Source organism: Taurulus bubalis, assembly GCF_910589615.1.
Source record: "Taurulus bubalis genome assembly, chromosome: 13".
NCBI lineage: Eukaryota > Metazoa > Chordata > Actinopteri > Perciformes > Cottidae > Taurulus > Taurulus bubalis.
This window is the reverse complement of record NC_136601.1, coordinates 18,849,076-18,862,512: the sequence shown is the minus strand read 5'-3', so window position 1 is coordinate 18,862,512 and position 13,437 is coordinate 18,849,076. Positions and strand designations below refer to the sequence as shown.

General features: G+C 42.8%; 1 protein-coding gene across 1 annotated transcript in view; it reads right to left on the bottom strand.

The window, feature by feature from the left end:
• The window catches only part of ablim3 (actin binding LIM protein family, member 3), a gene marked incomplete at its 5' end in the record, with an annotated part of 40,914 nt that overhangs the window by 15,724 nt on the left and 11,753 nt on the right, over positions 1 to 13,437 (bottom strand). The window contains 2 exons of the mRNA XM_079228864.1: positions 881 to 996; positions 4,741 to 4,924. Coding sequence (XP_079084990.1) covers positions 881 to 996; positions 4,741 to 4,924 — 300 coding nt within the window. The remainder of the gene's footprint in view (positions 1 to 880; positions 997 to 4,740; positions 4,925 to 13,437) is intronic.

The following is a 13,437-nucleotide window of genomic DNA, read 5'->3' as shown; positions in this document are numbered from 1 at the left end:
TCGGACATAAAGTTCATCTAACATTTGATCGTGTGGTCAGTTATAGTTGACCAATGTAGGTAAACTTGCAACCGAACCCTCCACCCTTGTGCCTGGAACCGGCCACAAAGTTGCTTTCTGCGGCTTTTTTCTCCTAAAATAATCATTTTGTACTCGTGAAATGGATTTTTACCACTTTGGCACACAGAGCATATATTTGCATTCTTAAATATCAAACCGATAAAGGAACAGCCTGTAAAAGGCAGTGCATTACATTTAGTACCTGCACTCTGTGTCCCGTCTCATAGACTGCCGCCTCATAAGACGGAGTGATGAACACGTACCTGGGGAGCCGTTTGGATTTCATTCTCCTGAATGGAGCGACCTGGGGAGGACAGTTATTCACTGCCTCTCCACCATCTGTTATTACTGCACAGCCAGCGAGCGGCAGCCTGCTGTCTGCGTGCCACACTTAACAAATGATTCACTATCAATCACTATTGCTCTGATGTGGCATCACAAGTTATCGTTTTCCTGCCTTATTCTGAAAGGGTGAGGGCCATGCACTCCTCCCACATATACTGCTCTGACAACACATAGAAGCAGCACATTATATGCTTATGCTCATGTGGGAATGTGTGCCAAGTGTACAGGGACTCATCAAATCCTCTATTCTCTGCATGTTCAGTGTTGACAGTAATGAATGAATGATGTGTCTGTTTGTGTTGCATAATTCTCAGCTGGCGGATCAGCGCGACAGGTCGGACCACTGATTTGACAGACACTTGATTAGCTAAATGAGCTAAATGGGCCTCGTGGACACATCGCATTAGACTCAGCGCTCTGCAGCGCCTGGTGGCCCTAAACAGAACGGACAGAGCGAGGCGGACGCCCGACTTACGGCTGGGCCCGTGGATCTTGATCGGTTCATTTGGCTTGACGAGTGTGCGAGAGCACTGCTGGCACACGCAGTCCTTTCCGCTGAACGTCACTCTGTCTCCGATGGGGAAGGGTTTACTTCGGAGGACAAGAAGAGAGACAGAGAGAGAGAATTAGAAAACCAGCACACAATAGGAGATACAAATGCCTGCAGTGATTCTGTGTGTTTTACATTACAAACAAGTGCACGCAAGGGAAATAACAAATGGGTGTTGGCAGAGACATGATGGGTGACAGACAGGCCGCAATCCTGCTGACACGAGCTAAATACAGTCCGACATCCTCTATGAACCTGAAAATACATTTCCCAACTGTTGAGGCGACGGGTTAATAGGAGGTTGATTGTTGCAAGAGCACCTGGCTGCTCTGTGATTAAAGAGGCGATAATGTGACGCTGCCACGGGCTTCTAAAGGGGAAACTGTCTCTATCAGTGAGAATGAAAACTTATTAGGGGGACTGTGTGGAGTGCATACTGATCTCCACCGCCTCTTTCTCTCTTAAACTGTCCGCCCGGTTTGCGCTCTGCCTCGCTCACTCCCAACACAGCTGGTGCCGCCAGGTCACAGTTTACTTCCCCGCTTCAGCGCTAAACGAAGATTAGGAAGAGTGAATACACGCACGAGCAAACAAGCAGGGTATGCAACAGCAAAACAGCGTCTATGAAATTAAATTTACCACATTGTGATAGAGCGCTTTTTTCTCTCTCTTTTTCTTCTTCTGTGGCATTTTTGTGGAGACAGATTGATTTATTTATGACTGGGGAGGATATGAGAATGAATGGGGGGCTAAAAGGCTTAGGGAAGGCTGTTTAAAAGACATAGACGGCAGTAATCCTTTTACTCCCCCGCCGAAGCCTGGAGCCGGGGCCAAGACCCAGAGGGAGGCTGGAGTCTCCACCAGAGCTCACAGTCTGCGCACACACACACACACACACACACACACACACACACACACACACGTATGTAGTACATCCATGTACGCACTTATAGATGTATAGAGCAAAGCATGTATCAAGGCTTGTGCAACATATACACGCCGCTGTTGAGGATGTGAGCCCTAGAACGTGAGTTTCTAGGGATCTATTTTACAATTGTGGCTGTCTAAATATGTGTGTGTTGGAGGGAACTGACACGTACAGTATTCTAGGTGTGCTCCTTTGTGCTTTTATATTATTCAAAGAAGGGCAACATCCATACATATCACAGAAAGGACGGACAAGTGAGCAGAACAGATGAGCCAGTAGAGACGTTTCATCCCCCAAATTATTCAACAAAGGCCCTGGTAAATACTTAAAGTCTATGAAAACGGATGAAGGGTATAGTTCACTTAGGGTTTATTTTCATTTCACCATCCAGGTTAATCATCTGTTCATAAACACAGACAATTTTTTTATTATTTCCTTTCATTAAAACAGAGAAGTCCGTATTTGACACATGAAGCCGGTTTTCTACGTTTAAGTCTGTATCCACTTTCAAGCGCGACAGGCTAAATCGTGCATGTGTGTTAGATATCCCAGTCTATAGTCAAAGAAATGCAGCGATTGTGCAGAAGAGTGTGTTACTCTGTAGTTGACCTTGTCTTTACCTGTGAGTTGCTCTCAGTCCCTCAAGACACTCTTGCCTTGTCAGCCCTTCTCAGCGCTTTAAAAATGTACTCTGTTTACATATTTAATGCATGTTTTTTTTTCTCCTTTTTCCTAAACTGGCCACAGAAGTAAAGCTATTTCTGGCTTCACCAATATGCCCTCTGGCTTTGATCGCCGCCACTTTATTACAAACATCAGCACGGAACAGGGAAGCTTGTAATCTGCCTTCATTAGAGCGGAGGCCGGGATAACAAAGAGAAAAGAGACAGATGATGATGATGACATAAGGAAGACGACGGGGTAAGGACGGTGATTTAGAGCAGGAAGATGATGACAGTTTATTGATGAGGAGGAGGAGGAGGAGGAAAAGGAGGAGGAGGAGGAGGAGGAGGAGGAGGAGGAGGAGGAGACAGAAGAGGAGGAGGAGGAGGAGGGGGTAGACGAGGACGACAGGATGAGGGGAAAAGAGAAGGTACGAGAAAGAATTGTGAGCAATGTGACAGAGGGCAGACGGAGCAGGAAAGAGATTCACCCTCCGGCTTCTTTCTGTCTCTTCCAGTTTACTCTTCACACACACACACATACACACACACACACACACACACACACACACACACACACACACACACACACACACACACACGCACACGCAGATATCCCCGTCACTGCCAGGACTGCTCCACTGACTGTCCCCTGCCAGTTGGTCTCAGTTCAATTTTTTCGCCCAGGGCTGCTGGGCATGACCGCATGTTTATCAGCCAATGTCAAGCAGATACACAACAACTGGCAAACACTGCTCTCCTGGAGGGAGGTAGAGGAAGATCACTCTTATGTAAGCATCGTAACGGAGCAAAATAGAGCAAAACAAACCATGAGAAGGGACTTTTTAAGAATGGGGCATGAAAGAGCAAGAGAAAGGGAGAGCGACGCGAAGAGTGAAATAAAAAGAGGAGAGTTCCTTTGTTCTGGAGAGAGCTTAACACAAATGCTGATGGAGGTCAGACGAGAGATGGCCTAATTTTACTTAAGCTAACAGCGTGAAACACCGGGTCAGCTCTCTTTTTCGAATCGTGTCTCGACTAAGCAAAACGTCAGTCCGTTTGCACTTTCCAATCAGATATTTATTGACATTCAGGAGCCGAGATACGACTGAATCATGAGCTGAATGGCATTATTAAAAGCCCCTATAAATAAATGAGTTACCTTAATATTTTCTTATTGCGAAAGATGCAACTTGTGTAGCACCATTTGTGGACGGATTGCATGGTCATAGGGCAGAAAATAGTCATGCTTTTCTTATTCAGGAGCTCCATAACTCATCTGTCCTCTGGCTACTTTCACAAATGAATCAGAGATGCGAGTAATGTGTACCATATGCAACACAATGTAGTTTGTTATCCTGAAGTAACATGGATAAATGAGTACTAGGAGTTAGCAATAATGTCCTTTACCATACATTGTAATATCAATGCATATTGTGATGTCATCATTCTTTTGGAAAATATCACTGTGTCTGTTAATGGAGAAAATAACCAGATGTTTGTTTTTATAATCCTGCATCCTAAAGCTATACTGATAAATAATGATATAATAATGATGGATGAAATTACTGTGTATAATATATAATGTGTTGCCTGTCATAACAAAACAAACAGTATAATCACTCAACTCAGTGGAGCTTTTTTGTTTTTGCATTTTTCAGCTCATTGTTCTGGATGTATGATCTGTAATTTTACTGTTGGCTCACTCTCTCATTCTGTTTTAAGCATGAAGCTCTGACAAACCCACTGTTTGGCACCAAACTGCAGACGGAATAAGTTAACAAATTGCTGCTGAACACAGTGGGACACGAGACAAATACTTTTCATCAGAAGTTGATTGGTGACCATAGAAATGCATAGAAGTGCTTATGTTGCCAAATGGAAAAATAACCAACTGTTTGCTTACACATTCAACGTATTCATTTGATAATGTGAATAAGGTATTCAGAGCTCAGTACCGTGAAGCAGTCATGCTCATTGATTTGACATGTAAAGATAGCTAATATCACTTGACAAGTTTATATGGACTTATATCAAATGACAAACAGCAGCTAGTAGGTGAACTTAGTGGAGCATTACACTGCTTAAGAGAATATTGGTCTTACTTTTGCCAGAAACACAACTCCAGGGCAATACTGTTGCTGTACTAAGTACTTCTGTAACTGTGAATACACAGCGTGTGGGTTGGTGTGTACCTGCAGACACTGCAGACAAAGCACTTGGGGTGGTACGTGCGTCCCAGAGCGGAGACCACCTCTCCCGTGATGAAGCTGTCACAGCGGTCGCAGCGTGTGCCGTACAGACGCTGATAGTCTGCCGTGCAGATGTACTCGCCCTTCTTCTGGAAGAAGCCAGATCGTGCCAGATCACAGTTACACACTGTGGAGAGAGAAGGGAAAAATCAACACACTTAAAACACTATTGCATATCCACTAAGGTGTGGATGTCATGAGCTATTTAGATCAAATGTTCAAACAAATGTTTCACAAGTGCTATTTGTCTATATTTTTCTCTTGTTTCTTTGCGTTAGACTTGATCACATTGAGAATGTGGTTCACTCTGAGCAACCCTCCTTTCTACCTGTTTGTGTGAGCATCTGTGCTCGTTTGTGCGGTGTGTATGTTTGTCTTCACACATGACTGCTCGGGAAGTAATTCCGCTCCAGACAGTGGTGAGCCAATTTGCTCTGATGGGAATATAATGATATAATCAGCGGAAAAGTCATTTTGTGCTAAACAACGTGAAGACGGTGACAAAACTACAGACCGCAAGCTCCTAGCATCATCAGAACCACTGCAGACTCATTAAATACCAATATGGAAGGCACCAAAATCATTTGCTGTGTATATGCACAAGGTGAGTGCTCAGTTTGTGTATGTGTATGTACACGTGTGTGTGTCTCTATATTGTGTAGGCTAAGCAGACAATGTAAGCTGCCGTGTAACTGAGAGTAAATTCCAGCGGGTGTAATAGTATAGCTAAGAGGCGTTTTCACGGATCAGTGGCTGTGGTCATGGTCTCTGGTTTCTCCCAGTCTATGTGGTTCACCAACAGGAAGAGTTGCCAGTTATTTTAACCTCTAGCTGGGGAAAAAAAAAGCTATAACCTGATAGACATGACCCTGATCAAGGTCATATGCCAAACAAATCCAGATTTCCACATGTGTGATGTACTTAAATAATATAAATATAAGAAATCACCATTTTCAAAAATTGGATTAGTAAAAATTACCTGAAACTTGCATCAAGAGAATGTAAACCTTCATCACTGTTGAACTTCACACTAAATTGTTGCATTATAGCCTTGAACCTATAATTACTCCTCTGCTCGATAATTATCCAAATACAGTTACCACTAACACAACTTATTATGGGTCAGCTGGTGACATCTCAATCAACCAGGTCGGACATGATGACAGTGGTATCATCTCATCTCACCAACACTTACACTTTAATACCTCTTGCTTGCGTCAAGATTTGCTACGGGTGAGCTAACTGGTGAGCTATCTGTGAGCTACCTGGTATGCTATCTGTGAGCTACCTGGTGAGCTATCTGTAAGCTACCTGGTGAGCTACCTGTAAGTTACCTGGTGAGCTATATGTAAGCTACCTAGTGAGCTATCTGTAAGCTACATGGTGAGCTACCTGGTGAGCTATCTGTAAGCTACATGGTGAGCTACATGGTGAGCTACTTGGTGAGGCCCATGCCGTCCCTCCTTTCCTGTCTATCACTCTGTCCTATACGTTAACGCAAGAAGCCCCAAAAAACAGAAGGTCTGCTACAGGACAGTAGGATGTCAAACAAAATACTCTTTACCAAACACAGAGACTCTCACCTGAATGATTTTGAGATGAATGGACTTTCTAAAACAGAGTAGTAGTGTAGAAACAGCTGTCTGAGAAGTCTGCAGCTCATGGGAAACGGGTCATGAATTGGAAACAAGATTAGGGGCTTTAAGCACCAACTGGGAAACGGTCAAGACATTAAAAGCCAGACAACAGAGAGAGACGAATAACCTGTACACAGTCTCGACTATCAGGAAACCCTCATACCCGGCAGCAGTGGAGCACATTTACTGTATCACCAAAAATAAAGAAAACCTTGAATGAGGTCTTTTTATTTGACCAAAATTATATGCATTTTAAAATATCTCAAAATCTTTAATCAAATTATTTCCTGAAATGTGTACTCTATCTGACTGCAGTGGGCTTTTTTCTTTTGAAGACATCACATCCATTACCCATTCAGTCATATGCTGTTTCGAGCCAAACCCTGACCACTATCACAGCATGAAAAAATTGAAAATTAATCCATGTGGAAAAACTGCAAATCATGAGGTTGACAATATCAGGTCAAACTTACGATGCTAAAAACTGCTTGCAGCACAATGCCAGTGAATAAAGAGTGACTGTGCTGCAGTAATTAAAGCAGTTGACGCTGTAAACTCAACAAAGCATCACTGAATGAATTGCCTTGAATACCAACAGCATGCTGCTAATAAATGGCTTAATCTTAGCCATGCCATAGAGACTATAGCTGCTACAGGCTAAATTGGGCTCCATATAGCCACCATTTGTCGGTGTGTGCTGTCAGGCTGAGAGTTCACAGACACACAGATGGACACACACACGTGCACATAAACCCTTCAAAGGGGTTCATTTAATCTCAAGCTCTTTATGAGTGGAGCGTATTGACTTAATGGTGTAATAAAAGATCAATGGGCCCTCACTTAAAAACAAAACAATCTCGGCTCCCACAGGAGGATGGAAACACATAAATCCATCCCCGATGAGATGGCACTGTGCGTATGCCGTGATAGGTTGATGAAATGGGACAGTGTGTATTGGTGAGATATGATGATGGATCTTTATCATTGCGACAGGCCATTGGTATGAAGGCAAGGCGTCTGCAGAAGTACAGAGGAAGGGAGGAAAGGATGAAGGAAGGGGATGCATGAGGCAGACCAGTGCTAAGATTTAGAATAACCTGTTTCTAAAACTATGTGTGTGTGTGTGTGTGTGTGTGTGTGTGTGTGTGTGTCTGTGTGTGTGTGTGTGTGTGTGTGTGTGTGTGTGTGTGTGCGTGTGTGTGTGTGTGTTTTGCATGTGCATGTGCAAACCAAACCACATTTTCAGAACCACTGATCAAGGCCTTCAAAAAGTATTCCTGCTGCATTTTAAACCAAATTTACCAGAAACCGAAATCACAGGCTGTCTGATGCCTTCATGGAAAAAGGGAATGGGGGAGAAAATATTTCCACATCTACTAAACTCTTCGTCATGGAAAACATATCATTGTATCTCGAAAATGGTCGACATTTGCAATCTTCTAAAACGAAAATGTAGTTATATTCAGTGCCACAATTTTCTCTTTTTTTCTCTCCCTCTGGCTCTCTTTCAAAATGATTTGCTTTTCAATCTGCACCCGGATTGATTTTCAAACGACTGGAATTGGCTCAATTAGCCTAATGCACTTCATTAGCATATGGCCGCCTGACCAAATCACAGCCGGCAGACTGGATCTGCTCCGACTGGATTGGACGGTTCACCTGTTCTGGCTAATCGTATTGTTTTCTTCTGACTGGTCGATTGGCTGGATGCCTTACAGAGGACGTCCCCTTTCCTCAGTTGCCATAGGAGACGTAAACCTTCCACAGTTGCCCTAGAGACAGCTAGGTCCCTAAGTCTGAATGATGTGGTACTGGTGGTGGCACATTTGGTTTTGTTGTGGTTGAACTGGTGGCTGTGAATGCCAAATGCGTTCAATGATGATAACCTCAAATAAGTTTGAAAACTCTGGTGGTGGCGAAAAATATTGACACATTATAAACAAGTTTTACCTTAAATAATAATAATAAGACCATGTTAATTCAAATTCAGACATCATCTGGTTCTCAAATGGGGGTATGTGAAGGCACTCAAGGCAGTAAGTGAGATAACACAAATTTAAAATTAAAAAAACTTTAAATATAGTTATTTCATAAATATTCAATAAAATATAAGTGTAAGTTATTAAACTAAATTGTATATCTTCTATATCAAATCAGACACTGATGGCACAACGCTGTGTATGACATCTTTTTTTCAACCAAAAATGCTTTGCGCTGGTACTTGGCTGAAAAATACATTTCACAGGGGTTACATCATGGGAAAAAGGTTGAGAACCACTGATCTAAGACATGAAGTCACAAGTATTGTCTTCACTTCAATGGATAATTAATAAACACACACACGTACACTTCTATCTACAATACATTTCAGGTGAAGGTCCACAGAAAACCATGTATCTCCAAGTGTTCCTTTGTGGATATCCTAAAGAAAGCATGATCTCAATACAGGGGTGTTTTTATTGCATTTTACGGGCACCGTGATGGACTCAAAGTAAAACACAACTTTTAGACGTTGGACCATTCTTCAAACCTCCCCATTAGAGCCTCCATATTTCGAGCCCACTTCACTTGCAGGCCGTCCCTTTCCTTTTCAAGCTCTCTCATTTTATCTCTCATTTTAACTGCTTGCATGTTGTAGTTGCCAGCACAGTGGGTGGAGTTGGGTCAGAGTTCGGTGTCTCTGTTACCGCAGAGATGTGGCTTAGCTTGGCTTCGGGAAGAAAGGCTTTTGGTTACCAGCTCCACATGGTGTGGACACCAATACATAAAAACAACAGCCCAACACAACCAACGCAGAAGTACCCTGGTCTGTCGTACGAATGGCTTTTGTGGATTCATACTGTTGCTACTCGTGGGAAAGCACTTGGGAATTCACTTGGGAATTCCCAATTCCCAAGTGAATAAAACATTTTGTTCGTATGAAAACGTGTTATTTTACGGAGACATAGTCAGGTTTCTCATCAAACAGCTTCCGAAGCCAAACATAATCAGCTTTGCAAGTTGACATCAAAGACCTAATTTCATCTTGTTGCCCATTTTATGATCTTTCCCTCAGTGGCGCTCTAATGAGGAAAACCCAAAGATGTTGCTCCTCTCCATATTTCTCTTTTTGGCAAGGCAGGAGGGTAGCATCTAGATCATAAGTCTAGTGATTAGAGGTTAGCATGTAGGCCGGCGTCTGCAGCTGTGGTCATTAGAACCGCGCTGATTAGGCACCCACAGGGGGTCCGCGTGATTGGGTATTTATCTCCAGCCAACAGACGCAATTAAAATTCCCTTCTCAAAGTCGGCCCGGGCCGGAACCTGAAAATAGTGCTGACAACCCTGCCTCCTCTTTCTCCGTCTTTCTGTTTAAAGACTGCTTCCAAAGCTTTATGGCACTGAGCACAAGGTCACTTTATCTCAATTTGCACCCTCTTTTTCTCTCTACAGAACTGCACCTGCATGCAACCTTCCCTTTCTTTCACAGTCTCTTTTCTTTCCCCAAATGTTCTCACTTTGACTCTTCCCTGAGCTCATGATGCTACTGTTAGGCAGGGGCGTTTCTAGGATTCAATGAAAAGGGGGGGGGGGTTTGCCCCTAGGCAACTGGCATGTGTGCGCGGCAATTTTTTTTGGGGCCCATTTGGGGCTGCGGATATCCATTGTTTCAGACAGTTCATAGATTGGTTCAATCAGAAAGAGTCTGATTTCACTCTGTAGTTTTGCTTGCATTCATTCAGTATATGATAACAGAAGAGACAGAACTTCAGGGTCATAGTGAACACAAATATGAACTTTTCTCAAATAACGAGATATAAATACTTTCCCTGCTTGTAAAGGAAAGACGGATAAACTAGCTTTCATATCTACGTCACTCACAAATCCAATGGATGTAGAATGGACCGGACAGCAACTTGTCAACTTTTGAGTTGCTTACTTGTTTTATTTTGAGCAGAAGGGAAAAAGATTTTGATCAACATTTACATCTATTTTGTTGTCTGTGTAGTTTTTACAAACCAGTGATATTTTATGCTCATTTGGACACTATCACTGAGATAAAGATGAACTAGTTCAGTGTCAAATATACCTTTCAATAGAACAAAAAAACATGAAGAAAAAACAATTAAAAAACACATTTCAAGTACATCTTGATTATCGAATGATAAATATTGTTCACTATAATCAAGTCAAACTAGGATTGCAATGTACAGAGAAAAACACTATCGGACTAGATCCAGGAAGCATTAGAGGCAGATAAAAAAAATACACCAAAATAGCTAGCTTAGTGTTAACATAGCCCACTACAATATTCCCTTTCATTTGCCTCAAGTAAACCTAAATGTAAGCAGGTAACAATCGTTAACAACTACAGATAACCACATTCTGTAACTACCTGTACTTACATTCACCCCGTGCATCATGTGAGCTAAACTCCTCGGTATAGGTTACTGTGAGCTAGACTCCTTGGTATAGTTTACTTTGAGCTAAACTCCTGAGTATAGTTTACTGTGAGCTAAACTCCTCAGTATAGTTTACTCTGAGCTAAACTCCTCAGTATAGTTTACTGTGAGCTAAACTCCTCGGTATAGTTTACTTTGAGCTAAACTCCTTGGTATAGTTTACTTTGAGCTAAACTCCTTGGTATAGTTTACTTTGAGCTAAACCCCTTGGTATAGTTTACTTTGAGCTAAACTCCTTGGAATAATCCTGCTGTGGTTGATGTGAGACATTACTTGAGTAGTGAGAAAGCCAGCGCAGCAGCCTCCCCAAGGTCCTAGTGCCCTATTGTTAATTATAATACAGGTAGATCAAATCAAGCATTCTGATTGTTTGAGAGTGAGTCACAGGGTGCATTTTCTTCAGCCATAAAGTACTGTACAGCCTGTTTACATTTAGAGCGTTCCATATCAGTGTGCACTTAAACTTTTTTTCGAAAATGAGGAAGTGAGTTTTAAAAAACTGAAACGCTTCTAGGTCATCAACCACAGGTCCGATTTAATAAATGTAAACGGCTAAAGTACTGTAAACCCTTGTGAGAAGAGATACGATGGACTACATTTAAAAAAAGAGATTGTTATATTTTTAGAATTACGTAATTTCGTAAGCTCCTCAACATGACTATTATTTATTTATCGATTATAACGTTTCACTATTTAACTAATTTAGTACGCATAACAACGGCGGATTTCGCTCAAAGTACCACTTCTGTAACCGTAGAGACTGTACAAATCTTCCAGAAGTAGGACTCTACTGTTTGTAAAGTATTGACGTCGCGAGCTGCGAAAAGGTGACAGGACTTTCTTTCCATTTTGGCGAGGTCCTGCAATCAGGAGAGCAGAGCAGATAACGCCCTGAGAGCAGACTAGTTAGCGGGAAGCGAGTGCATAAAACCGGAAACTAAGTGAGAGATAATTACGTCGGTAATTTCCCGACGCGTGGCAAGTTCTCTCAACATCATTCAGTCAGTTTTATAGTCCCGTATGTGCGTCCCATATGTATATGGCGGCAACCGGGACTATTTTCTCTGTCGCTGAAATGCGATACACAACGTTTGGTGGCTACAACTATTTTGTGCTGAAAGGGAGCTTACTATTACTATTTATAAAGTCGCAGGTACCCGCATTATGAAAGAAATAAGGTACTGGAGGCAGTACTGTGTCTACAATAATGTACAGTTCAAGGGTTTGCCTAACAACACCCTTGAACAGTACAATATTGCACGACACAGTACTGCCTCTCGTACCTTATTGCTTAAGTATGATGATAGGCTATTGGGATGATAGGCTATTATAGGGGGGCTTCAGCCCCCCTAAAACAGGCCTAACGACACCCCTGCTGTTAGGTATTTAGAATGTGCTATTAAGTAAATTGACATGCCTGATACAGTACTTCAAAGTAGGCACGCTGCACATTCTAACTGTTTTAGCTGTCAACAATTATGCTAAAATATATGTAATGGGGGCAGCCACAGTGAAGCAGAGATGCATGTATGCAGTGGGGCAGCTAGTGACAAGTTGGCAGGGGAGGTACTCACCTATTCTCCCCCACATCTGTGCTACCAACGTGGGCCCCGGGCTCCTCTGCCCTCCCTCTGTTCCCTGGATCTGAACCCCTCTGACAGGAGGAAACACTTCAAGAGTAAATAACGCGCTTTTCTCAAGTTGTGCCAAGTCCCAGGGTGGGAGAGGAGGCGGTCGGACGGACAGGAAGAGGAGTGAAACAAAAGTCGACAAACACACTAGCAGCTTTGTGAGGCTGTGCTCTGGTACGGCGCTTTCAGCAATGCAATGCCCACAATGATAATGTTAACCTCCTGAACCGCATCACTATTTTATGTTAGCATGCTAACATTTGCTGTAACCTGGTGATGGCATGAGATGAAGAGTCAGTATAACTAAAGTTATTATCATTTATCCTCTGGGGGCACATGCATGTCTGTACAAAAGACATTTCACTCCATGCCAAATGTCAGCTTGCTGACGGTACTAGAAAAAAGGTCATGGATCACTAAAGTCATTAGAATGTCTACACACACAAAAAATGGGTCAATCCATCAAGTTGATATATTTCACTTAATTAGTGAAAACATATACAGTAGCTGCTGGTGGCGCTAAAGGAAAGGATCCTCCGGGGACCTGGAGGATATTTCTCCCATGACCGAAAATGTCAACCCCATGATGGGGCGAGAAGAAAAGTGAGGTGATCTCCAAAGTCATCCTCTGGGGACCATGAGTGTCTGTACAAAATGTGATGGCTGTCCATGCAATAATTGCTGAGATATCTCAGGCTGGACCAAAGTGGCCGACTGGCCAAAAAGACAACCGGTAACAGAAAACAGACGGCGATGTGGTCGGAGAGGAGGGCGAGAGGAGAGAGAGAGAGAGAGAGAGAGAGAGAGAGAGAGAGAGAGAGAGAGAGAGAGAGAGAGGCAGCTTAAGGCTAAAGCAGAAAGAAATCGTGCATGAATGACAGGGCCGCCCGAGCATTTGGCTGCGGTCGTTGATGGAGACAGATGGTTGCC